The 27,964-nt window shown below is 37.5% G+C and overlaps 1 protein-coding gene across 7 annotated transcripts in view; it reads left to right on the plus strand.

Annotated features, from left to right (window-relative positions):
* LOC143904441 (protein amalgam) overlaps positions 1–25,342 on the plus strand; it is a 311,418-nt gene extending 286,076 nt beyond the window's left edge. For 2 of the 7 annotated variants that reach the window (XM_077419130.1, XM_077419129.1), the window contains exons 4-8: positions 11,356–11,566; positions 12,783–12,842; positions 14,591–14,750; positions 15,433–15,593; positions 21,348–25,342. In XM_077419130.1, coding sequence (XP_077275256.1) covers positions 11,356–11,566; positions 12,783–12,842; positions 14,591–14,750; positions 15,433–15,593; positions 21,348–21,448 — 693 coding nt within the window. In that variant the 3' untranslated portion in view covers positions 21,449–25,342. The remainder of the gene's footprint in view (positions 1–11,355; positions 11,567–12,782; positions 12,843–14,590; positions 14,751–15,432; positions 15,594–21,347) is intronic. The other 5 variants (XM_077419132.1, XM_077419131.1, XM_077419134.1 and 2 more) reach the window with 5 other exon arrangements.
* The last annotated feature ends 2,622 nt before the right edge of the window (positions 25,343–27,964 follow it).

The following is a 27,964-nucleotide window of genomic DNA, read 5'->3' on the forward strand; positions in this document are numbered from 1 at the left end:
TGTTTAATCCATGAACACTCTTTATGTTTGTTCACAATAAAGATATTGAAACATAAATGAAGTTGTTTTAAGAAAAACGACTCCCGGGCAAAGCCCGGGTAACCAGCTAGTATATTATAAAATAAACAAAGTGTAAAATGCATCATTTATACAATATCGACGTTTTCGGGGATAAAAATGTCGATAAAGTTCAAGTTTTTTAGAGCAAACATATATATGTATGAAATATAAGATTTGTGAACGTACTTCGACATCTTTAAATTTTCAGTATTATCCAGTGTATGTGGATATCTAAAAGTTGGACCTTTCTTCATTTAAGATTCTCTCATAAACCCCATATCCAAGGTATTCAATATAGAATGGGCGAATCATAAATTGATGTGGAATTGTAGTAGTAGCGCGACGCGTATATCGCGCTACACGGTAGTCGAGAAAAGAGTGCAATGGTAACGTTTACAGAACAAACGCATAACGATAAATATACGAACAATATATCGGCCAAGTAGTAGACAATTCGATACACTTTGTCAACACGATATACCGGGCGAGTGCACTTACGCGGGGTAAACAAATCACGCGAATTACGTAGCACAAATATTCCATCGGCCGTGTGCTCTGTATCTGTAGTACCACGAGCAACAAACACCGTCGTCGGCGGCCGCATCGAGAACCGTCACGAGAGAGGAAAGCGAGTGCGCATCAAAGGAGGGAAGGGTAAAAAGAGATACGCGACGTTGCTCGGACTCGTTCGGTTGTCAATATCGAAAATTAGAAATTCGGAGCAGGCAGCGGGTTCCGTTCTCTCTTTCGACGCACGTCGGTGTGCCCGGCTCCATGGCACACATTTGACGCGACTCTTCCACCCCTCCGTTGACCCCTCCTCCCCCAACTGTCGCTCGGTGGATGCAGGCTCCGATAACACTCCGTGATCGTACAGTGACCGTCGACGCTCTTGCTGCTCATAAATCAAACAATATCGATCACGTGTTTACTTTGCCGTCTCTCCGCAGCCACCATTACTATGTCACCGCGCGGGAACGATATATCCAAAGGGGGAACGTGTGTACGTGCGCGCGTGCAAGCTTGTCGTGACGCCCGTGACGGTGCGGGGGACGGTCTCGGGGAAAATTCGCGGGAAATGCACGATTTATAGAGTAACGTATGCGCATCTGTATGTGCGTGTACGGACAAGCTCGCTCGGTCGCAATCTATCGAAAAGCTGCCACCGCCGCGTCGCCGCCGCTGCCGTCGTTGCTAACGCAGCGAATAAACGCCCAACTAAAAAATTGAGTTACTCGAATAAACTACGGAGGTATACGGGTATACGTTAAATTCACGGCGGTTAATTCGATTTCCAACGGTAAATTATTAAACGGTTTTCGACGCTCCGAATTAATCGGCCGCGCGGAAACGCCGTTGATCTAGTAGACTTATACCCGCCGGTTGGCTATCGACGAGGCAAACGATGATGAAGTTCGTTCTATCTTTAACTTCGGCTAACTAGCCGAACTTCGGCTAACTTTAACCGGCTAACTAGCCGCTTTCACCCTGATACGTCATGAAGTTTGTGTAGTTTAAATATTTACGTGTACCTATCTCCTCGCATGTTTCCTTTTTAACTCTAGCTAGCCACACTTGGTTTCGAGTCCTTATTATAATTCGCCACAGTTCGATCCGTGAGACCGCTCCACTTTGTCACACATTGTTATCTTCATTCTAATTAATATTTTTAAGCTTGTAATGTAGAAATTGTAAATACAGGGTCTGAATAAGATGTTCATGATGATATTAGGTCAAGAAAATGATTTGTGTTTAAACTAAACTTATTATGAGGAAACTTAAAAAATTATTTTATTACGTGAAAGCTATGGAATACCGAAAAACGTGTAGCGGTCCACTGGGCCGAAATGTGGCGAGCTAGGGTTAATAGAAATTGTCACCTTTACGATGAGCAGCTCAATTGAGGATACATAATTTATCACGATGTGTATGCGCGCGGCAAACGCTACATCATATTTCTGAAGCAACAATTTGCGCTTGCCGCTCTTTACTCCCTTTTCCCACGTTTTTATTATCGTTCTAGATTCTTTATTTTTCATCTGCTCTCTCTCTCTTTCTCTCTCTCTCTCTCTCTCTCTCTCTCTCTCTCTCTCTCTCTCTCTGTCGTTCTTTATATCAGTCGCAGCAGTTTTCCACCGCGTACTAGTGTTTCGGCAACGGAATTTGCATGTACCGTTTATTGGCCGTATGCCGAGTGCACGCAACCATCCGCTAGATATATACGCCGTACGCGTGCGCATGCGAGTGCGATTTTGTGGAATTTCTCGCTCGCGAATATGAAGGTGCCGGTGGGAGACGAGCAAGTTTCGCCGCGGTGCGCCTTCGAGTGTATTCCACGTATGGTGCACGTTTATCAGGAACTACCCCGGAAAGTTTCTCGCATCAGGCTGCGCGCGCGTTGATTGCTTCGCGAGAAATCGCATGCGAGATGTTGACACGCTCGCGGAAAATTTTTCGAGCTTTCGATAGACTCGAAAATTTTATTTATCGCAATTTTTGTTGCGACAAAGTTTATATTGCGGCTAAGAATTTAATTAACCATTTTAATAAACGCTGATAATAGCTATAATAATATTTATTTTAGAATGTATACCGTAAAGTAAAATTAATTATATAATTAAATGTTTTTTTTTCAGAGTTAATTACACAAATATATTAGGTTTTAAATAGAACATATTGTGTAAAGTAATTAAAAAATGCGATAAAGAGTATAAGTATACGAAGTATAATTTTAATCGGAATTCATAACTTTTTATTTCAATAATATTAAAAATGTTCTTAATCTTTTATAAAGTACCTCATTCTCTTATAAAATATTCTTGCTCTATTTCCTTCGTTTTTCATCACTGCTATAAAATGATCACGCTACTCGACATCTTCCATCGCTTTTCACCCAACCTGGATCGACCTTATGGCAGCGCGAATATTCGTCTGGTTCTCAGGAAAATCGCGATCATAAAATACGAGGGATGATCCAGTGCGGCGAGAAGGGATGGCGGAAGTGCAATGGTGAGAGAATACGCCAGGTCGGTTGGTAAGAGCCGTGCCTCTCAGCGGAATATATGACCGCGAAGGAAAAAAGCGTCGTTACTGATGGAGGCTCATTAACGTTAACTACCCCCAAGACACCCCTAGCAACACCTTCGGTCTCGTCGTACTCTATATCTAGGGTGGGCAGTTCTTGTGCTGCAAAGAGACGTACTGAGCTCCAATACTAATTAGCTGCCGTCTCTTCGAATGGACTGTTCGCCTGTACCACCCCATTTTACCCCTTTTCACCCTGCCTCCGATATCTCCGTCTGCTTTCTCACTTTTTTCTTCTTCTCCGTCTACTTGGATCTAACCTAGACCAAACCGTTTCCCAGATACTTCGCAACCTCCTTCTCGTTTTTCCACCTTTGTCGTCTTATATAAATGTAATTTCAGTTTAGTTTCTGAATATATATATACTTGTAAAATATATTATATATTATATATTAAAACACGGTCGCGCGCGCGCGCGCGCGCGCGTGTGTGTGTGTGTGTGTGTGTGTGAATAATAAATTATTTTTAGACTGTCTTGAAGGATTAATAAAACACTAAATATACAACAATTATAAAGTATAAAGTTAAATATAATTAATTTTTTTAGTTTTTATACGTAATACCTACAGACTATAATATCACATAATCTTCTATTTTATAATACCATTATCTTCACATACTATTAGGAGCTTTCGCTCAAGTTGTAGTGAGAGAATAGAACGATTTAGAAAACAACTCCAAACACTATTTTGCAAAAAATATATATATTTATTATAAAAAATATATATATATTTATTTTTTATTTGTAATAGATAATTTTTTATCTTGTAAAATTTGTATTACAATTTATATCAAAACATCTCTCTTATCGAGAAATTGTTCAATTATTTCCTTTCATTATTTTCATATTTCTTTGATCTCTTCATCTTTTTTAAAATATTCTTTGGCTTAACTTATTTCTGAATATCCAAACATAATTTCGTTTCCTTCAAAACGGCTATCGTCCTCTTTGCTTTCTTCGCTAATTCAATTTGTTCTTATCTCCCGTGTTCTGTTGCTCGAGTCCTATTACGAACATCTAATCGAACCTATCTCAACAACCTCACTTCCTCAAACAGCTTCGTTAAATCCTCCCTCCCGTTCTCTTCTTTACACTTTACCGAAACCGCTCTTCTCCCCCCCCCCTGCTCCACCCCCAGCCACAACTTCTCGTACATCTTCTTTCAAGAAAGCTGCTTCGCTTCTTTTTTCACATCTAATCCAAACTCAACCCCCTTCGTTTGAGTTTTCTTCTATTTCTCATTCGCGCCTATCCTACGCTTCTTAATTCGGTTTCGGTAATCGAACGGTGCGATAGATAGCAGCTAACAACTCGCCCGGAGCCACTTCGTTAAAGGAAAGGCGCACCCGTTTGTTCCGGCGCCGATCGTCCTCTGTCCCTTTTTAGAGAGATTCCGTGAGAATTTGGATTCGTGCCACGCCTAAGTGTCTTCCGCCGAGGCAACGGAAATTCGTTCGATCGCCCGACATTATAGTCTTGCCTTGCTTCGACAGCTCGCTTGAATGACGCTTCTTGATTCGGAATCTTCGCTACGCAAAGTTTATCGCGTTTATTTGCGATTCTAATTTTACGAAATTAAATTTTTGAGCATCTCAATATACATCTTTTATGTGTAAAACTTTAGACAGTTTTAATACCTTCAGCATACTTCATCTTAACTTCCATACCAAAATAATGACGTGACTGAAATTGTCTATCAGGCTATCGGTCAGGCGTTTACAAAGTGTCAATTACAAACTCCATTTTCCAAAATCAACGTGTCGTCGATGATGCAGCCTTGTTTGCCCAACATGCAGATTTCCCCGGGAAATTCAACATTGAAATTCCCGACAAAATTAGTTACAAAACATTACGCAAACAACATGTCCTAATAAAGCGTCAATTTGTTTGTGCACGTGAATTTCGATTTAATTTATTATTTCGGACGAGCTTTCCTCGCCTGGAGAGAGGAGGATGCAGCTACCACACGGTAGAATTGGGAAAGAGCGCGGACCAAGGGAAAATGGAGGGGGGGGAGCGGTTGGGGGTGGGTAGCGGCCGATAGGGTATTCAAGTAATGACGACGGTAACGACGGCGACGATATAATCAATGCCTAGCGCGCCCGTGTCGAACACGTTTCGCCGCGCTAACAGCGATGACGAACGATGCCGTGCGGCCATTAAATTGATACCACCTGCTAATTGGTACCTCCAATTTCTATCGCTCGGTGTACCGACTACCGCGCGATAAAATAATCGCGCGGCGCGGTGCGGCGCGGCGTGTCTGCCGGCCGAAATGTTGCTGCGCCCGCGAAAACGTCGATTCGCCCTGCGTTACGGGCTGTCTGACAATTTCGCGAGTGCGTCACGGCGATGATCAATGTGGCCCGAACACCGCTGAAGTCTTGGTCGGATAGATAGCGGCGGGTGGCGGGTGCCTCGCGTGACGTGCCTCATCTCGCTGCATTTGCGCGCAGATGATACGCGTTTGCAGCTTCCGTTTGAGTAACAAAGATGGGAGATGAGAAACGATTTGTCTACAATACGTTAATAGCAATTGTTAATATCACTTGAAGACAGTTATTACAAAATTTGCACGGTATTATTATTATTAACGTAATGGATTCGTCGACATTTCGCAATTTCTTAAATATACATTTTCTTGAACAGTTTAAAATCTACTTTATATGTTTTTATTTAATAGTTTGTTTAGAATAATACTAGATGAAAGTTTAATATTACGAAGAACTAACTGCTACTATATATATTAGAATGAGTATATGTGTCTAACATTTTACGTCATTAAATTTAAATTGCGAGACCTCTGAATATTTTTCCCGACATGGATATAAAAGTATATAACGAAAGTGTCAGTGTCGCCATTAAAAATTGACGTAAATGGATTATGTCAGAGTCCTTCCCTTTTTTTTCTCTCGCTTTCCCCTCTTTTATTTCACTTGTGTCAGTCGATATTGTCGTGCGTCTGTTAGTTCGCGCCCGAGACAAAACCGACCGGATACAAACTGTCTCTGCCAAATTGATCGACATGCCTGACTGCCTCTCGAGATCTCACGAAAACTCGTGAAAACGGGAAAAAGAAAGCGAAGAGTCGAGCCGTAACACAGCACGTCGACCAACTTGTGCAAAAGTGCGACTATACTTGTATATTGAGACTCTCCGCAAATAGAATTTATCTCCATGTGTCGTACACGCGCGATACATTCGCATCTGTGACGAATCATCGCCTGATGTCTGCGCTGGAAATCTTTCACATCGTCAGATTTTACAGTGAATGTCTGACATGAGAAATATTCGTAATGATCTCGTAGTTTCTGATTTTTTGAGGCAGGGAAGAACATCATCATTTATACTAATTGTAAAAGGAAAAAACAAAAAAGTACATAACAGCACAGATATGAAAACATTTTTACATAATAATAAAATAGAATTTGAGAAACAAGTTATTATGTTCCACATCTTGAATATCGTCTTCAGCGAGCTCCAGTCATTTATTTCATTATCGACAAATAAATGCCGCGCACATCAATCCGAGAACGTTACATAAAACGAGGATAGCAGCAAATAAGAAATACCTTAAAAAAATATATAAGATTGACCGGCTACTCGCTACGCTTTGAATCCGTTCCACCTTGCGCTAAATTGCATCCGGTTTCAGTAGTTACATGCGCGTACAATCCGTCGCCTCCTTCTACCCGGTCGCGAATTAAAGGGAAATCAGGATCGCTGAACGGCGGCGGCGCGGGCGGCGCGCGCGGTCATATTGCCGTGTACAAAGAGACGCGCTTTCCAGAGCGCTTTCGGGTTGACCTAAGCAGAAAATGGCGGATCTCTTCGTGACAGCGACGAAAGGTCAAAGCCACTGAAAGCTCGCTTACGCTGCTTACCGCCTGGCAAATTGCGCTTGGAGATGTTTTATGTACCGCCTAGCTCGTCGTAAGCTTGCACTCTCCCTTTTTCTCTCACCGGATATTCCTGTAGGATGTAAGGGAAACAAGCAAAAAGTCTAGAGGAGGAGCACGCGAGAGAGAGAGAGAGAGAGAGAGGGGGAAGAGGGAGAGGGAGAAGGAGAGAGAGATGCTGCCCTGTCTCGTTCCTTTCGCTATATTCGTACGCGCTGATTTCTAAGCTGGCGCAACATTGCCGAGCGCCGTCCTTTCTTGCCGCGTAATTTCTCTTGACTATACGGTAGGAAGAGCGAGATGTTCTTGCGCTTGGAAATTGCGGGACGAATTTGGTTATCTCGCTGCAGATTGCGTCGATTGTTCTTAGCGATGTGTCGTGAAAATTTTAGCTCAATTTTGTGTAGTTTGACTTCAACGATAAGACGCTTAAAAGCTACGTAATTGTAGGGGAGATTCCTGTCTTCAAGTTATATTTGAAAGATACATATATATGGATAATCAATTGTAAAATGATATATATGTAATGTAAACTTGAGTCTAAAAAAAATTGTTTCTAAATTTAAATTAAAAATTGTTTAAATATATATATTAACTAATATTAATATTAATTATACATATATCTTTTTATTAAAATAAAAACTTTAAGAATATTATTGTCTTACATCAAGTGCAAATTTTTATTCTCGAATAAAATACTTCCTTCCTTTTGTCTTTCTAATAACGAGAAAGACAGAGTGTAGAGGAAAATAAAAAAAATAGTGCAAATTAGAAATTTTCACTTGGCTTCCTCATAGAGGAAGTGATGTCTTAAGATCCGCGGTCTTACATATACAGGTCTCTCAACTCTAATGTGTGTATGTGCCAAATTTACCGAAATTTTTATAACTCCAGAACTAATTAACCAAATTTTAACGAATCAAATATGAAATAGGGGTAGAATTTTCCGGGGAGTACTATAGAGTGTATAATTTTTTGTTACCGATTTTCTGGAAACCGTTTTTTTATTTTTCTAATTCTTGAGTAAAAGAATTAAAAAAATTGGTTTCCAGAAAATAGATAACGAAAAACTATACACTCTATAGTACTCCCCGGAAAATTCTACCCCTTTTTCATATACAATTCGTTAAGATTTGGTTGATCAGTTCTGGAGTTATAGAAATTTCGGTAAATTTGGCACAGGCATACACACACACACATACACACATACGTACACACATACCGACATTTTTTAAAATAGCGATTTTTTTGACGTTTTAGAACATTCTGAACACATTGGCAAAAGCAACTAAAAAAAATTTTTTTTTACGAAAACAAAGCTTCCTTTATGAGGAAGCAATAATAGAGTTTCTGTCAACAATTCGCGTTGTAAACGTGTTTCTTATATTTACACGCTGCGGCCAGTTTTTACTTATTATTACTATTAGAAGGGACGAATATCTCATATTTAATTACGAGTAAGCATCGTTAGCAGTACAGTCGTGAGTAATTCAAAGCGCTAAATGTAAAACCCATTTATTTATCACATTACCGCCGCAATAAAATGACACGATAACATGTCGAGCACGTAATATTCCTGCTCTCGTAATCTTGGTTGCGAGTCGAGAGTTCGGAACTATAAGATTTTCGTGGCTAAGTTATATAGGAAGGATTCTGACCCCGAGGGGCCGAACGTAGAAGCTGGAGGATATTTAATTTTCCCCGACGGAGGTGCACTCCGTCTAGATATAAAAGGCGCTAAACGATAACCACAGAAGGAGGGAGAGGAGAAAGAGAGAAAGAGGTATGAACGATAAAAGAGACGTGTAGAGATACGCGAGCGTATTTCTAATTCATGCTTAAAAGCCCTCTATTTCTTGTTTTCTCTGGCTCTTAAAAATTACAATCTCTTGGGTTTACTGTCGATTTCAGATAATTTTCGCAGCAACATTTTTAAACTTGGAAATATTCGAATTTAATATTGTTTATATATTGATTGAAAATTACAGAAAATGCATTTTATAACTTCTAATGTTTTTTAAGGGACTTTATTTCATTAATTACTTCTTTTTATAATCGCAGTAGATTTTATTATAATTTATATAAAATTATAATAAGAAGCAACATATTACAATATTGATAGATCTACCGACATTACTATCTAATTTTATATAAATTATAATAAAATCTACTGCGATTATAAAAAGAAGTAATTAATGAAATAAAATGTTACCTGAGGACACTCTTTCGGAACATATTACATAAATGTATGTATAATTTTTATTCCAACTAAAATGTGTGTGTGATATTATTGAAATGTGCGTTATATACACATATTAATATATACAGCAAGAAATAACACATGTGATATTTTTGTACTTCATATATGCGTATCAGAATGTTTTGTAAAAAATTGTTACGCGCGATGGGTGTAAAATTGTGAAATATCTTTTCTTCTTTTCCCAAGTGAGAAATTTAAGAGCTTGAAAACGATAATAGAAAATGGGATAAGTTCTCAGTTGTCATATATAGCGCGTTGGATCAGAAGATCGACCTTTATCAACTTTGTCTATCCAATTTCTGGCTTTCCCGCGCGGAAGGATCATGTCATTCTAAAACCGAGGTGACTTCCAGAAGGACGCGATGGGGAATAATTAATGAAAGGGATGAGAGCGTCGTCTATCCGGAAAGAACATACGTTTAACGATCCGCCATTGCTAGGGTTAGAAGTCCGATAGCGAGGTTTGGGAGAAACGTCAAGGATGCCTTGTGGATGTGCTGGTCGGAGGCACGTACTTCTATAATTGTTGGGGTGGCTCGGGGAGACAACCTTTAACGGCCGTCTCAAATACTACCCTCGTGGGTCCGGGGAAATCTAATGCGTTTTTCCAATTTGGCCGTTATACATACGTGTGCCATTATTATCGATTAAACAATATCGATGTTGCGTCAGCCCGAAGCATGCTTCGAAGGTATTCGAGCAATTCGATAGAATGACTCGCCGCGCGCGATCGTCTGACACAATTTCTCTCGAGTTGAGGGAGCCCCTATTTTATATTGGACTCATATATGTGCGTGTCTTTAAGAGGGCGGCATCGTATAATTTACGATTGAACGAAATAAAGATTGAAATCAGCAATTTACGTGATAATACATTTTCTATCTGTGATGCAGGAGAAATGAGTAGAATAGTTATTGAATTCTGAAAAAAATCATATTTTATTTCTAAGTGAAAGAAAATAGAAGGTATAAGATTTTATTATAAAATTAGAGTACTGCTAATAGAGCAATTTAATTCCCAGCAAAATTTCTGAAATATATACTATTTATATATTTTGATATTGCCACGTTATGACGTAATAATCCACAAAATCCGAAAGGTTAAACCGCGGAAACCGTTTATTATCGCGCTTAATAGGCGATGTTGTAAACCACGAAAATGTAATACCTCATTTGTAATGCCGTACACGCCGGGCATGTATGCACCAGGCTGCGACAAATTTCAGATTGCACTGCAATTTTGATGTAACGGTGTGGTAATTCAGTTATTATCACAGGCAACGCGTGGCTTGATCGATCAACAATTGACGATGAAATCGATAGAACGGAATATTTATATGCGACACGGAGTGACAATATTTAACGTTTGCGTGGACGAAACGTTACACATTATGCGTGTTTGTGCGGGAAGCGCGCCAATGGGCGGGTCCCGTACCGATCGTCGACGCATTACACGCCTATGCGGCCACGGAAAGTTATTGTTAAATTTGTAATATTTCCTACGGATTGACAGCTAAACTAGCCGGAAATGAACGTCGGCTTTTTAAAGCAAATCGGACAGTGGTATCGCGGGTTAATGACGGACGACATAATTGATCAAATAAATGGATAGTTGCGGGTACCGATTAACTGAGAGTCGATTAATCGTGCTACTGACTAATTGCCGTCATCTGATGAATTGAGGTCGACTGGATCCGCGATCGCTCTTCTCCTGTCACTCTGTTTAGTTTCCAAAACATACCTCCCGAAAATATTTGATATAATAGAACAATATATATATAGCTTCGATTAAAACTGGATTATCTAAAAGGAGAGGAAAATCGTATAGAATTTCGAAATATAAAGAGCTAAAAAATTCTCTTGAAGGACACAACTTATTTAAAGCCTCTCTTCGATATTAAGTACAATTTACTGCAACTATGGTATACGACAATATTTTTCTAAGAAAATGGGTGTGCAGCCGGTGATAATCGTATCCATTATTCAGATCGGCAAATCGATGGTCGGAGCTCGGGCGGATGAAGTCTAATCGAGCATTCACTTTGCTTGTAGATCTCCTGGATACGTAAGAGGGATTTGCATATCCTGACGTCATCGACCCTCGCTTATACGGGGGACGCAAGATTTTCCGTTAAGCACCCTGAATCATCCGACGAATGGACGCTGAGGATCGAGTATGTCCAACCACGGGACGCCGGGGTTTATGAATGCCAGGTTAACACCGAGCCCAAAATGAATTTAGCCTTCATGTTGAAAGTCGAAGGTAAAATCAAGATCGTTAAGTTTCTAGAAATTTGCCAGATAACCCTTTCATGGATCGCTCAATTCGAAAACAAATGCACACTTTTCGAACAAGTTTTATCACAAACAAAGAGAGAGAAAAGAGAACGGAAATAATATTAATACAATAAAAATAGATTTTTAAATTTTTGTTGCAACGTTACTTATTGTCAGTACACATGCATATAATATATTACATTATATATACTTTATAAATCGAAATAGATATTTCATTACAATTTATTGCAATGTATTAAATTATTATAATTTCCGAGTTAGCTTTTAATTATTTCAGTTAAAACATAAGCGAAAAACTGTGAAAGGGTTAAATTAGATCCCGTAATAACTTTAAGCCGTTGTAAATTATTACGTAATTTACGATAGGTGAAAGAATATCTGAACGCTTTTCGTAAGTGTCTATCACCTGATTGATCAGGAATGACACTGCTGGATAACTCGAATACGCACCAGCATGACCAAAGTCATTAACGCTTCCGCTTGCATGTCTGTCACGTGAGGAATATCCTAAAGTACCGATCAGTTTTGTTGCATCTATTTCTCTGACCGAGTAATCGCATATAACATTGCAGTTACTTTAATTACCAGCGCACAGTGTCGATTTCGTCTTTCAATACGTAAAGCACCTATATATGTATGTATGTTTATATACGATCGCTTAATACAGATATTAATAAAATATCTCGTCAATTAAAATTTCTCTAACAAAAGGGTTCATTTCGGCGCGTTATCCGGGAAAAAGATAAAATACAGGATAAATTACAAGATTTATTGTATAAATATTAATATTTACTCGATATAAAAGCATTCAAAAGATGTTTAATAAAAAGATGATAATATTTTAATTACCCATCAATTAATCTGATTTTAATAATTTGAATTCGAGAGATTGTCAATAGAAATTTATTGAAATCGTTTTCAACGCTTTAAACTCAATTATATTAGGTCAAACATTTTTAAAATGTCGGACTAGGGAATCTCCATAAATCTCGACTAACATACATAAAAACGGACGATAAAAAGGAAATAGAGGAATAATATTCTTTATACTCCGTGTTTCGCAGGCGTGGCCTACATATACTGATAGTGCTTTCAACATTAGTTCAATTCCCAACCCCCCCGAAACAATAGATCTTGACGAAATCGATTAACTCGATATCTTTTCTGTCCTCCCATTCCAGAAAGTGCCCCTGTCCCTGCCATCACTACACCAAACGCCATTCACCGGACGTTCAACTCAGGTTAGATTCACGCAAAGAGCAGACTCCTTTTCCAAGCTATTGAATTTGCTATTAGCTGCTAGAAGTATTATTTGCAATTTAGTTACATGCCGTAATGATTTGTGCATAAACGTTTTTTTTTTTGCTTTTTTTTTATTTATGGCCAAGCCGCCCGGATGGGTTTCGCTCGCCAATGAATTGGAGGTCGTTGCATGAGGAAGGTGAAAACACGGACAGCACTCTTCATTTATAGACGCCGTTACGCTCGGGACTGTCGGGCAAATATTCTCCTCTCTTTTTTTTTTACGCAGATACAGCTGACGCTAACGCGTGCTAATTTTCCGCCCTAATATTGCGAGTCGTAAATATACCACGCGTCAAATGTGTTCGGTGGAACCGCGCGCAAGAACCTTGTTTTGAAATAGAGGGAACCCAATGCGAGCGTAATGAAAATATATTCCACGCAATATTCATACTCGGCCTCGACTCATTTAGATTGTAGATTTTGACTGTTAGCGACAGTTTATCGACTTTTGTACAAGCTTTGGAAACCGTTTGATTATCTTCAGGTTGGCCTTTCGTGATTTTGCATGGTTCTGTTTGCATGTTTTTATGTGTATTCTATATAACTTTTTTAAGATAACTGCAGCAATGATTTGAAGAATAAGTAAGTACCCAATGTAATGAACTGCAATGTTAATGTAATTGAAATAAGTTTTCCCTTATCATGCGGAAATTTTGTTGATAATGACGAATTCTAATATATTTTACTATTTTTATGCACTTCTCTCTTTATATGTCTTATATATATAGATTATTATCTTGTTAATTTCAAACATATCTATATATAATTACTTTTAAAAATTAATCTATCTCTTTTTAAATTTACTATTGCATAAAAGTCACAAACAAAACTCTTATTTTCGTTTATAAATTATACCGTAAGATCGAAATAATAAACTAATTATTAAAATAATTAAGTTTAAAATCATCGATTGTAATTAAAAGTTTCTAAACAAGAAGTTCAATATGAGAAAATTGCTTAAATATTGGTTTATTTAATTGGCAATATTTTTTAACTCGTAATGTGCATAAATTATAAACTTTGGAGAGAGAGAGAGAGACGGAATCGATAATATTAAACAAATAATATTAACTAATAACTAACTAATAACTAAAGGAAAATTTCATCTAACTGAAGTAATATGCTGTAGTCGAATATCAAATCAAGTCATTTTCTTTTCGTTATGATGTATACGTATATATATGACACTAAAACATATTAATTAATTAAGCTATATTACAAACACGTATTTATTATTATAAATGACAAATATAATTTATATAACGCATAAATTCCTTCCTTTATAATATAATTTTTAGAGATTTTACCACAAACACACACATAAAAAGTAACAATATCTTTCATGTAGAAATATAAATACAAGGAATAGAAAGAGAATTTTAATAATTCTATTAATAAAAAAAATACAGCTACCCTGTTAATGATAATAACCTTAAGCATATTAAGCTATAAGAGATCGTTATATAGATATTTAATTGTTTGAAATTTCACACGAGTGCCGAGTGAAACAAGCAGAAAGATATCTCGCTCCTGTAAAATTTTAGATAATGCAAGCAAATGAATTTGATATCAATAAAGGGCACGATTTGATGTTTCCAGATCGATCAAAGCCCGTTATCTAGCACAGATGGATATACGGATGCGGAATATTTAAAAAACGTACGGTTTCTAACGTGTGTTACAGCTGCTCAGGCGACGATCCTGGGACCGGAAGACGTCTACGTGAAGAAAGGTAGCACGATAAGTCTCACGTGCGAAGTGAATGTGCGAAGTACACCGCCCAGTAGCGTTTCCTGGCATCACGGAGGGGCCGTAGTGGATTTCGACAGTCCCAGGTACAAATCGTAAGAATCGCTCTCTCTCTCCCTTTCTTTCTTTCTTTCTCTCACATACACGCGCTAGTACGTACACACGTTTCCATTATCGATTGCGGATCGCATAACCGAGACGGGAGATCCTAACAATGTTTCACAAGTCGCCTCCGTCTCGGCAAACGAGGAGGGAGGCTTCGGCCAAGTTTTTTTAGGGGCGTTACTTTGCGGTATCGCCGATCGAGCGGAAGACATTGGAGTACCCCGCCTTTAATCTTTTCGTCAGCCCCGTCAACTCCGGGAAGGATCATCAAGAGTCGAAAAAGCAAACGACCCTTGATCCAGCAATTTTGTCCGGGATTAGTTCAGAGAACGCTTTACGCGAAAAGATGTTCAAGTAGTTTAGATTCTTCTTTTTCTCTCTGCAGAGCGAAATATGTGTCATCAGATGTCGTCGCGCACATCAGTTTTATAGGAAAACATCTGATATACAAATAAACTTTTTGTTTCGATTTATTCGTGCACAATTGCCAGCAAATGTTTGACAATATGCGTTACGCGAACAAGAGTCCGCGTTATCGTTTATGCATCATATACACGATCGCGCTTTTTGCCGATGTTTTCTGTAAGCCGCGCGCCTGCCTGCAGAGAGAATTAATGACAAAGTAGCAATGTGTGTGACGAGAACGGCGCCAAAGTATCTGCGATAATTCAGTGTACACCGCAGGGGCGGGGTTTCCCTGGAGACGGAGAAAACGGATACCGGGACGACAAGCAGACTACTGGTGACACAGGCCAGATTGACCGACAGCGGAAATTATACCTGCATCCCCAGCAACGCGAATCCAGCGAGCGTAATGGTCCACGTGCTGAATGGTAAGCGAATTTCTTTTTTTCTTTCTTTCTTTTCTTTTACGACGCGCGAGGACTTATCCGGTGGCCCATCATCCCTCTTGCCTCTCGCGACGTCGGTCGTCCCCCGCGGCATCCCGGATATTCGGATACTCGGCGAGCTGCCTTAATGACATATCGCGATAGAAACGTCTGAATATCCGCACAGTTGAAATTTTCAGATAACCCAGCGGTAGCGCTGGGAACACCTCCATATATTACGAGCCATTATCTACCAAGCCGGCCCCGCATGACGCGATAATTTGCGAAATTTTCAACTAATGCAAACGCGTTATGATTACGTGACGAATTTTTATTATTGCAAATGTGACGAATGTAATAATGTTTCGACGTATTTTATCAACACAGAGACGATTTAATTCGGCCCGACTGGCCTTTTATATATAAGTATATATTATTTAAATACACTATTTGTATGAGTTCAGAACCGATTATTATTGAAAAAAAATACTATAAAATTAAAGTTTCAACCTGTTAATATACTTTACGATATGTGCAACACTGAATAATATTAAACAGAAAACAAAAAATATTGGTTATTATAATATTTATAACATATGAATATGTGGTGCAATTGACACCTCACGCCGCGCCCTATTACGTTTCAAATTTTCACGTGGCCTACACTGAAGAGATAAGAGCGACAAAACGATATTACGAAACTTGCACGAGAAACTGCGGGACGTTTAAATTGGAAGTTTATTGCTTTAAAGATCAATTAATTTCTATTCAGCAAACACGACATGCCGCATGCAAACCAGACTTGCACTCGATAAACAAAGTCAGAGGCGGGTTTACTCAACAATTTACGCGTTCCACGTTACAATGTAATTCGCTTATGAACTAACCGAATAACGAGAATACCAAACTGCAATATTTTATCCGGCGTATTACCTTAATATTATTGAACAGACCGGCAATATCTTCTTTATTGCCGCAGAATTGCGAAGTTATTGTCGGGTAAAATTGAGAATAGAACTAATAACTTTTTTTATTTGTTCGCATGAATTACGCGGTGTGTTTCTCATGCCTTCTTGCGCCACGTAATTCGATATACAATCGACTCGGTATAGTCGGATTTTTCCTCTTCTTCGTCTACTTGCTTTCTTTTCTTCTTTACGTGAAGGAAGCACGCGCACGAGTTGAGTCGAGGCTGCTGCGTCATGTGCATACCCTTCGATAAACGTCGCGTGCACATGCACATTTAAGAACCGTTGCATGCGAAAAAATTTCCAAACACCGGCGTATAAACATTTCTATGTCGGCATTCTTGTAATACCGCATTTTCATGTCCACCACATCACACGATTTGATCAGAGTTCACGGTTAATCGCATTGTTTTCTATTAGAGCGCAACCGGATTTGCACGGTATTCGTTTCGGAAGAAAAATTCCCGCTTTCTCTCTCTCTCTCTCTCTCTCTCTCTCTCTCTCTCTCTCTCTCTCTCTCTCTCTCTCTCTCTCTCTTCCCCCTTCTTTTCTAATTTTAAACAAATTTACTCAATCGAATGCAGTTACACATTATTTGTGTATTTCATTGAATCCAACGTTTCGATTTCACTTTCACGTAAATAACAATATTGAAAACTGATGTATATAAAAATACAAAACTTTATCATGAAGAAATTAAAAGTTGAAGAATTTATATCAAATTCACCTCATATATCATTTTTATTTTCACAGCGTGTTTTTCAACACTGTTGTTTCTCTCTTGAATGGAATGGAATATTAAATAACAGTTATGTATCGATCACATTTACGGATATGAATTGGTTAACATTTTAATTCTCTTCATACGTTTGGTTGAATATTATATACATGTAAATATTTTAATTTTTTTTTATATCTCAAGCGTTTTATTATTGCCAGACAGTTCTGTGGAAATTGAGTTTGGTATACATCCTTGGCTTTTTTTGTAGAAACGGAATTTAGAAATTTATAATATCATCCTTTTCATTATTGCGCGTCTCTTTCGAGGGAAATTTCTTCAATAGAGGAAGTTTTTCGGGGACGGCAACATTTTTCCAGCGGAATTGTGTTCGCGCGCGACCGACAAATTTCACATCAATAAACGCTCGCATATTCACAACGAACGCAAGTTCGGCGACAGGAAGCCAGCGGGCTCCTGAAGTGTGACATTCGAAAGGGACGGCATGCGTTCATTCATCAAGTATCGAAATCCCCCGTCATAAAGTTTGACAGGCTCGTATATTGGAGTCGCGGCAAGTTCTCGGCGCGCAGCACGCATACACTCGCTTTTGATCTATTGTCAGCCGGCAGCGCTCGCGATAACACATGTAATATCTTGTTCGGCAAGTTCACCAATCCAACCTGTCAATCATCGCGCGAGCGTGCAGCCCCGGCACGCGTCTCGCGAAACTCGAACGCTGCAGCTGCAGTTGTTCGAAATCAACATCTCTCTCTTTCGCGCTTTCTTTTCTATAGTCGAGATTTATAAATGTTAATAAATAGATTTAATAAAAATTGAGATTTTTCAATAAAAATGAGATAAATATGCGAAGTAATCTTAAATTAATACCCAAGTTTATTTATAAATAAGATTTTTAATATAATTTAAAGTTGATTTTTTTTAAACAAAACTATCCGTTTTGTAATTTTAAAATTTAATATAAAACACAAAAAGGTTTTATCCTTCGGTAAAAATTTCAACTAAACTTTATCCGCACAAAATTTTATCTTAGCTGCCAGAATATTTAAAATTAAATATTGAAAAATTCTGAAAAAGTAGAGTATTTCATAATATAGATTTATATAACGATTATACCGAAATGATTATGATTACGCACGATGTAAAAATTGACGATGTAAAAATTGCAATGTTTCAGTGAATTATGTAGTCTATTATATTCGGAATATTATATACATCATCATCAATTTATATTCGTATGATATAACCTACTTAATATTCGGTGAAAAAAAAGCCCGCATCGATATTCCGCAACTTTCGTTTTGCTTCATTTCAACACCGATGCTGCTGCATGCGCGTCGCGCTGGCCGACAACGCAATAAATTTACAATACCACTGGCCTCACTCTCTTCAATCCCTGATTAAATTAATGTTTTCGAATTCATAGCACCCCACGACGCACGGGGAGCTACAAAAATCAACAAAACCCTCTCTGGCAACTAGGCAACACGGACCGCTCGCGGCGCGTACGCCTCGCGTTTACACGGCAATCGAATTGCAGAACTTAACAAGCTTTCTTCGACGGTTTCCACGGTTTCCAGCACGGCAGCCTGGCGCTGTCCGCTCCCCTCGCCCGGCCGCCTCCCCCGTCCGCACGCCCGTCGCGGTGCGCTTTCCTCCCTTCGAACCATCGAGACATCGATCGCGCGCCCACTTTCCGCGTCTGGAAACGCCCGACGGAACGCGCGCGCTCCGCTCGCGCAGAGCGGCCGGCGCGGCGCGGCGGCCGCTTCCGGTGCCGGATGAAAATTAATGCGGCACAGTTCGTCTGCATAATTAATTTATAGGGCGCACCCGGTTGTGCCGCGCGGTCGGCGCATTGGCCATCGACGTTATTTCAAACACAGCTGATTACTCTGCAAAATTGACCGCAAATTTCAATTATTTCTCGATAAACCCCCGTACGCGACCCGGGAGCCATCCGTTTTGGCACGTACTATCCGCGCGCATTAACGCAATTACGCACGTCGGCCGTGCTCGCGCGCCCCCTTCCCCCCTCATTTTGAGTGTCGGGCCGGTGTCATTTTTCGTTAACAGGCCAGGTAAACGCGGCGTAACGGTAAACTCCGTCCGATGAGATTTTCAATTTGCTCGTAAATTGCGAGGCTCGCCGAAGGGACCGGTTACCGCGTCGCGGAATCGCCGTTATGTCATATATATATACCGCCGGACCCGCGTGATTATCTTTATTACCGCCGAATGTTATACACGCAACGCGGCGATACCGCCGCGCGCACCGCGCCGTCGTCATAGAACGCGAAATTGTTGTTTGCCGTTCGAACGTGGCGCGAGCCGCGTAGCTATACTGTTATTGCCAAACGAAACGATATTTCAACTTGCGGTTCGTATCGCGACACGCGTTTTACTCTTTCGTAGCGCGCCTTTTGTACATTAACCGTTATTCCTTTCTGTCGTGACGTGAAACTTTATAGTAACATATGTGAAATGTGCACCGTTGATCTTGAAAATCCATTGTGAACGTATATCGCGTGAGACTTTGCGAAAGATGACATAAATGATAATATTGCTGGGAAGTATAGAAAAATGATTCGTATATAAATTTGTACATTTTGATTTGTATTTAAAAATTGTTCGGGCCAACACGAAGTTTATAAAGAATACATTAGAGAGTCAGTGTTATTATATTTTTCAGAAATTTTTCAACAGTTTACGTAACTAATATGATTGAATTATCATCAATGCACTGAAAAAATATACATATAAAATATTTCTCTTCTTTACTTTAGATTAATGTTATATTTTTTTATTATTGTATGTTATAATACTTGATTTTTTTTTGATAATTTTTAGGATTTTATATAAGTTCAATTTATATGAATATTAAAAATATTTATTTTATAAATTGAAAGTATTAGTTCTTCTAAAATTTTATTACAATACATATTGTTTGTTATTGTGTGTTGTTGGTAATCGTTCAACATAATGTGTTGAATTTTAGAATAAAAATACAAGTTTACTACAATACACATTTTATTTTACCGATTATTTCCTCTATACATATTATAGGCTCTCGTTACTGGAGAGAGAGATTGTCTGTTAGGCTGGAAAGTTCATGCTTGGCGTTTAACGCGTTATACGAACGATTAACCTACATTGTGAATCTAATTAGGGCTGCACAATTAAATTCCTGCGTTATGTAGCTACTCGAGATAATATTCAACGCGAAGAGACTGTGACGTGGTTTATAGAATTAACTATATAGAACGATATTTGCTTTAGCTTCCGCGAACAATTTTCTATACATATATTGTTCCTAAAAATTATCAAATTGTATAATGATTTAATTAATTTTACTAATCGCAAAACGATGAAAATATTGTATATTAGAAATTAATGTTTGATTCTATTACCTTTCCAAAGTGATTGTTTCTTTTTATTTTAGCATTTATATGTAAAGATCAATGATATGCACTTAATATATGATTGAAAGGTATAATTCTTATACAATAATTTATTTTATTTTTGTAATATTTAATAAGCAACTCTAATATTTTAGAAAATATCGGTATTTACGCTTTTATATACTACATGGCAGTACAATAATATATCATCTGTAAATGTTTGAAAATTTAAAAAGATTTAATTAGAGAAGAATTATTTTAACGTTGCGCTTAAACAACGAAAAATACGTTATTTTGAGAGAGAGAGAGAGAGAGAGAGAGAGAGAGAGAGAGAGAGAGAGAGAGAGAGAGAGAGAGAGAGAGAGAGAATCTAATATACATATATAATAATTAAAATAATTTTCAGATTGTTCTCTTCGCATTGTTCTTTATCCAAGATATTTAATAATCGTGCTCAATATTTACACGCACTTTAAATATATCATACATTTATTTATATTCTATAATTTTACATATTTAATATACATAAACCCAAATAGTATCAGATTTCTGGATGAAGATTAACGCGAATTATCGAGCAAGATCATCAATGTGTAAAACGGAATCGAGCACGGAGGAACTGAAGCCAATTTGCGCACTTCTGTTGCAGGTGAACATCCGGCGGCGATGCAGCACGGCGGCAGCTGCGGCGTGGCTCCGACAATTTTACTCGCCAGCATCACCCTTATAATCGCGAACCTGTTAAGGTGAGCAGCCACGTTGTGAATCGCGCAATTATTGAAAAGAGAAAAAAAAAAGAAGGGAAGTCAAACGTGTCAATGGTCGAAAGGGACAATGTCCAAAGTGAAAACGCGGCGATCGACGGTCGCGAAGCGCGGTGCACGCTCGAAAAAATCGCCCGGCCGACCGCGATAGATCGCTTTAGCTCACGCCTCGCTGTCACAAGCTGCGTGTATCCGTTCGTCGAGTGCTCGGAAGCGACGACAAGAGAATCATAGTGCGCGGACCGAAGTGCAGTGGACCAAAAGCTCTGTGAAGGATGCAGTGACGTGGCGGACGATCTTTAGCGTACGTACGTTTTTTAACACGAAAATCTTTCACCAGACACTCTCTTCATTCTTTTGTATGAAAAATCGTGTTATTCGTGTTAATGCGGCCGAAGAAACGTACCGAATTATTCTCAACGTCCTCGGTAGTATATACGGTTGAGCGGTTCGCCAAAGGGACACTCTTATACACTTGTGCTTTTTGTATAATTAAATCGGCATGGTTAACCGTGCCTCAACGAATCTGCGCGGACTCTCTCTAGTGACGGAAAGAAACTGCTCATCTCGTGACTTTGTTGCGAGAACTCTGTTAGAATTTGTATTTTAACTAATTCAATAATGGCCTCGTATATATCCTAATGTAACGTCGATCGAGGAACCGCGACGCCGTGTACTTGGCATATAGTCGGATCGATCGGCACGATCCGTTTACGACTGCCAAACTGCTTTCGAATTGAGTATCGATGGCTGGATCCGTTCGATGGCTACGAAATAATTATTACATAAATCGAGATTTATAATTTAACGATTATCAATTAGTTGCGTAATAAATTATCAGATAATTAAGGATCTTGTACATAAAACGAGTAATATGGAACGTGTGAGGTTTGCCGTGACCTTGTACAGTACAATGCACGTGCGAGAATTGCCACGTGATCGATAATCGTTTCTCGTCGTCGTTTGATCTGGGCAATATTGTACATAGCTTGTATCATTGGTTATAATGTAATTGTACGGTATACGTACAATCGTAAATTTGCGAAAATTCTAACTAAACCTCGTGCCTCGGGCGCAATTCAGCATCTCGAGCGTGCCAGATATTTTTCGTGTATATTTCTTGAATTATGTATAATTGTATACTTAATACACATAAAATGATTTTGCCCAGATTTAACTCGTTCGGTTTTTGTTAAATCTAGATACGACACAATGTCTATTATCGAGAGATAATTGCGTTGGTAAGGGATTGATTGCTAAAGTGAGAGTGGTGCGGTGATTTTATTAAAAAAAAAAAAAACTGTGAAAAAATATCGCAAAAACGATTTGCATCAAACTGTAGGTAAAATCAAATTTTCACAGTATTGACATTTACTATGTTAATATAATAATGATATACTATTTACGGAAATCAAAATCGTTGTTTGTAGTCTTTTAATACGTAACTCAAGTGCAGTTTTTTAATATGCGACGAAATTATTTGAAGAGTTACAAAGTTGTGCAAACAAATTCTTTGTTTGAAAAATTTTAATCGAGTATTGTTATAAATGTAAAATCTTTTCTTGGATTTACACTCTGAGTAGCTATTTAATATTATCATATTTGTAAGAATCTATTCTTTTTATAAAGAGCCTATTTTGGAAGAATTTTTAATTTATACAAAAAAATAGTTGCTATTGCAATTAAATTAATATCTACACAAAACTTCTTGTTTTAATTAGTTTTGATATTTTATAAATAATCGGGTGTGCTTTATGTTGAAGACGTTATCACTAATCAATTAATTTTGATTTTATAAAAGAAATTTAGAAAAAAAATTTTTATATTAAAATATAATTGTTTCTAACATCAGGAGAGGGTGTTTATAGAGCACAGTATACGGAATTATACCAATAAAGAATGAAAAGGCAACCAGAACTAATCACTTTAGTAATGGTAGTATTTAGGTCTGTCCTCGATATGTTTCTGTTTGTTTATTGTAAACAGGATACGTGTCTTGCTTTATTGTACGATAATCAAAATGCAATTTGTCAAAAGTAATGTTCGTCCTTCAAACATATATGTATATGTTACTTTATTTCTAATTCATTCAAATTTTGCTATGAGAATATCAAAGTATTGTTTCGAAAAACAAAACGCATCAAAATTAATTCGTCGATTAATCAAAAGCTAATCAAACGGATAACAAATTATATTAACAAATTATATTAAAATGTATTATGAAGCTCGTGTATACATAAGTGAATATATGAAAAGATAATACGTAAATATATTTAAATAGGTCAATAATAAGCGTTTGTTATGTATCATGATAGTACGGAAAATATAATTCGAAAGATCGAAATGTAATTAAAAATGAAATAAAGGTTCCTTTGCAGGAGTAATAAAAATCGCCTTTTGCTATGATAATTTATTTAAACTCTCTAAAATGTTGAGAAAGTGTCATCGAACCTGTCACACACACAAATTCTATATATAATTTAAAAATATTATTTAATATTTACTTTAATATTTTTAGTTATATCTATAAGAAATTAGTAACTTTCTAAATAACAGAAATCAGATTTTTGGGGAAATAATAGAGTAATTCATTTAATTTTGCAAATGAATCAAATAACCTTTTGTACATAAGGACATAATTCCGCTAAAATTTAAAATTTTTATTTTGTTTATTAATAATATTACATATAGCGGTCTTCCGACTTTAATGCCAGATTCGATATTTCCATCAGATTCTACGAAGGACAAATGCTTAAATTATTCGTTTTCCTGTGCATTTGATTAATTCAATCAAATCTTGATTATCTAGCTAACAATTTTAAATGACTTTTCAGATTAATTTCTTCCAATTCAAGCCACTTTTTCTGGAAAGAAAAAAATACGAGAGAGAAAGCGTGATCCTAGATATGATCGCACGTAATATAGAACATAGCAGTAAATCATTAAGAGGTAGATTTATTACGACATAATAATGTAACATGAGTAAAGAAATATATCATAATGAAACTAAAATGTTAAGATACGATTTATCTTAGAACCCATAGATTTTTTATAACATTGTAGTTTTGAAAACATAAATTAGAATCTATCCCCTGTTGAAGATTGTGAAGCATTTCGGGATTTTCATTCAGAATCAGAGGGAAAATATCGCAGTGCTATCAATTTGTATATAATTTTTCACATTATGATTTATGTTAACATGCTAATCGAGTCATATATATATTTCGGACAAAAATTGTAAATCACATAATGATTCAGAGAAGGAGAGGGAGAATGCGAGAGAGTGAGAGAGAGAGAGAGAGAGAGAGAGAGAGAGAGGCTGGCGTAATTACATAAAAAGTGATCAAAGTGCAAAGTAAAAAATAAATTTTTTTAAATTGAAGAATTACTTCCATCGAGCTACTGGTGTGTGTCGAATCAAAGTATAATATTTAATGAAACTCAATTCAATAAAAAAAAAGCTTACATTCGCGATGCTCCGCGTTTTGGCGGTTTCCGATAGAGATTCCGCACCCGTGATTTTTCATAACGCAAACGTGGCTCAATCATAAGATCTAAAAATACACTCCTGTGCACACATGAAAGGTGATCAAACAGAAAAATATCGAGAGAAGTATACCTATTTGTGAATTAGATAATCAAATATCCGCGATTCGCATACGGAATGTTGCACATTATACATATAGGTAAGAGACTAGACTGCATTGTACATAAAATTTATAATCGATTTTATGTATCATGTTATAAGAGAATAACTTAAGCATGAATCGAAAGGACAAGATTAAAAAGCGGAAAAGCGATATAGATTACTATATTGTAAAAATATTCATCGACGTGAATACTGTTTCAAAATAAATGTAATGATGATATAAAAAAACCACTTCTAGACTTTTGTACTTCGCTCCTCCTGTTCGATAAATAATTTTCGTCAAACAAACGCGTATACATTTCTCTTTACACATAACAAACAGGACTTATATCCATAATATTGTATGTTATGGAAATTTCATATATCGTCTCCATTCCGTTAGTAGTTAATATTTTTAGTAGTTCCAGTTTTTAGTAAAACTGGAATATTAATGTAAATTTTTTACTACCTAGAAGAGAAATCAAAGCTAAAAAAAAACAGTTTAAAATTTATTTTTTACATAAAAAGAGCAAATATTGAAAAGAAAAAATATATATACATATGAGTAATATTTTCAACAAAAGTATTATTCTTTTTGCTCGAAATCGAAAAAATAATTTTAACTGTGTATTGTAATGTATCTTGCATGTTTAATTTAATCTTCATTATTTTTATGTCTGGATTAACGTGTATACCTACTATACACAACTCTGCGCATAGCATTTACATAATATACAGGGTGTGCCATTTTAAACGCCCCAGACAAATATCTCGAAAAATACACAGAAAAAAAGAAGTGTCAAATCAACTGATATACTTGGATGTATACAATCTTGAAATGAGATTATATTGCGTTAAACGAAGAAAACTTGCTTGAATGAAGTCATTTATATTGTTAAACGAATTGTTTTATCTAGTTCAATCGAGGAAAACAAGTTGAAACAAATTGAAATAAATTGAAATTTTTATAAGAAGATTATATATTCTTGCGTTCTTGCGTATATATGAGTATATCACTGTTGATTTGACACTTATTTTTTTTCTGCGTATGGAAGATACGGAAAAACGTTTCAGGCAAAAGTTGTAGGATATCAAGGGGGAAAAATAATAGTAAAACCAATCTTCGAAAAAAATCGATTTTTTTTAAATTAATTTTATAATTTGTCCCCTTTTTGACATTCTGCAACTTTTGTCCAAAACATTTTTCCGTATCTTCCATATTTTTCGAAATATTTGCGTGGAGCATTTAAAATGGCACACTCTGTATACAGAAATATTTATATATTTTTGTTTTTAATGAATACACGCACCGCCTTTTTAATTAGATACGAAAACGGTTGATTTTAATTGGTACGCGGTTCACATGGTAACGGTTTCTCTGCTGCGTAACGTTGTATGTCGCGTGTATTTTATGCGTGGAAAATATACTAGACGGAAAAATGGGTGTTTGCACACACGTATAATAACTATTAACGCGAAAACATGCATGGCAAGCATCTTTTATTTATCATACTCGGCTGCTTCGAAACGCGTTGTAACAAAATTAACGAAATTGCGGAGACATTCATAACGTAGCCGCCGCTCACTCTTAATTTCTTTAATGGCACTAATGGACTAATTGCACGGAGCAAATTGCGATTTTAATGGAATATCGCGAAATAAATTCAGGGAAATTAAATTGAAACGGCAAACACAGTGCTGCACTGAAATATTTAAACATTAATTTGCCGCTCCCCGCGAGCTACATAATGTAGCAATTTATACGAGTAATACGAAAGAGTTATATCAAGCATTTTGTTTAGGAAATAAATTTATAGGGGGAATGCTCTCTTCTCTACATTTATATCGCTCATCAATACGCTCGCTCTATGCATTACATTTGTTCTAAAAATAGCAATTTCTTAAATGGTGAAAAAACAACTGCTCATAAAGGAGAGCAGTTTTTTTTAAGTCATTTTCAATTATTTATACGTAATCGTTACTAAATTTAAAAAAACAGGCGATTACTATATACCGTTACTTTTAATGGACGCGGTCGAAACGCGGAATCGCAATCACCGAGCGGCCATTGAGCGACTTCCGGGCATTCGAGGGCACAGTGAATTCGTGCATTGTCCCGCAGTTTTTCTTTCCCGGCCCCCGGCGCACGTGTGCGACATTTCGCGCCGGAGTAACAGAGTGAATTGGGCAGAGAGAAAAAGAGAGAGAGAGAGAGAGAGAGAGAGAAAATTGCAACATATAGTTAAACGCGATACGCGCGAGGTAAGCCCCGGCCATCTACTACGTGTACCCGCTGTTTCCAACTTCGCCGCCACGACAATTAACGAACGCCGAGCCGTCGGGTCGGCGAGCTGTCGCGCAATTCGCCGCCGATGCCGCGATTGCGCCGGCGAAACGCGCCAAAACGAGACAGCACGCGAATTTCCGAAATCGAATAAACGGGGACAACGGGGCAGCAGCCGAATGAATCGACGGAAGCCGAAATTGGCGAAGAAGAGAAATAGCGTTTGATAAGCGTATCTTGGGGGGGAAAAAAACCAGCATGGGAGGCGAATATCCAATGCTCATCGTTATTTTTTTTCTCCCTCTTTCGAGTGTACCACGTATACGATATTGCACAAATATGGATAATATTATATGCATGTATGTCGCTTGTATTTGGACACGTTTTATACGCGAAAATGAATTTTAATCAATGGGTGTTAACTCTTTAATTCCAATAATACCGTGCAAATACCACTTTTTAATATCAATATATGTTCGCGTATGAAACGGTTTGATGTACTTTTTAAAGACCGCAAAGTTTTATTAAATTCCGTCTATTCCGCAACAATGTCAATTCATAAAATATTTTACATAATGTGAGAATTATTA

Source organism: Temnothorax americanus, unplaced genomic scaffold, assembly GCF_048541705.1.
Source record: "Temnothorax americanus isolate GAGA-0224 unplaced genomic scaffold, ASM4854170v1 Scaffold52, whole genome shotgun sequence".
NCBI lineage: Eukaryota > Metazoa > Arthropoda > Insecta > Hymenoptera > Formicidae > Temnothorax > Temnothorax americanus.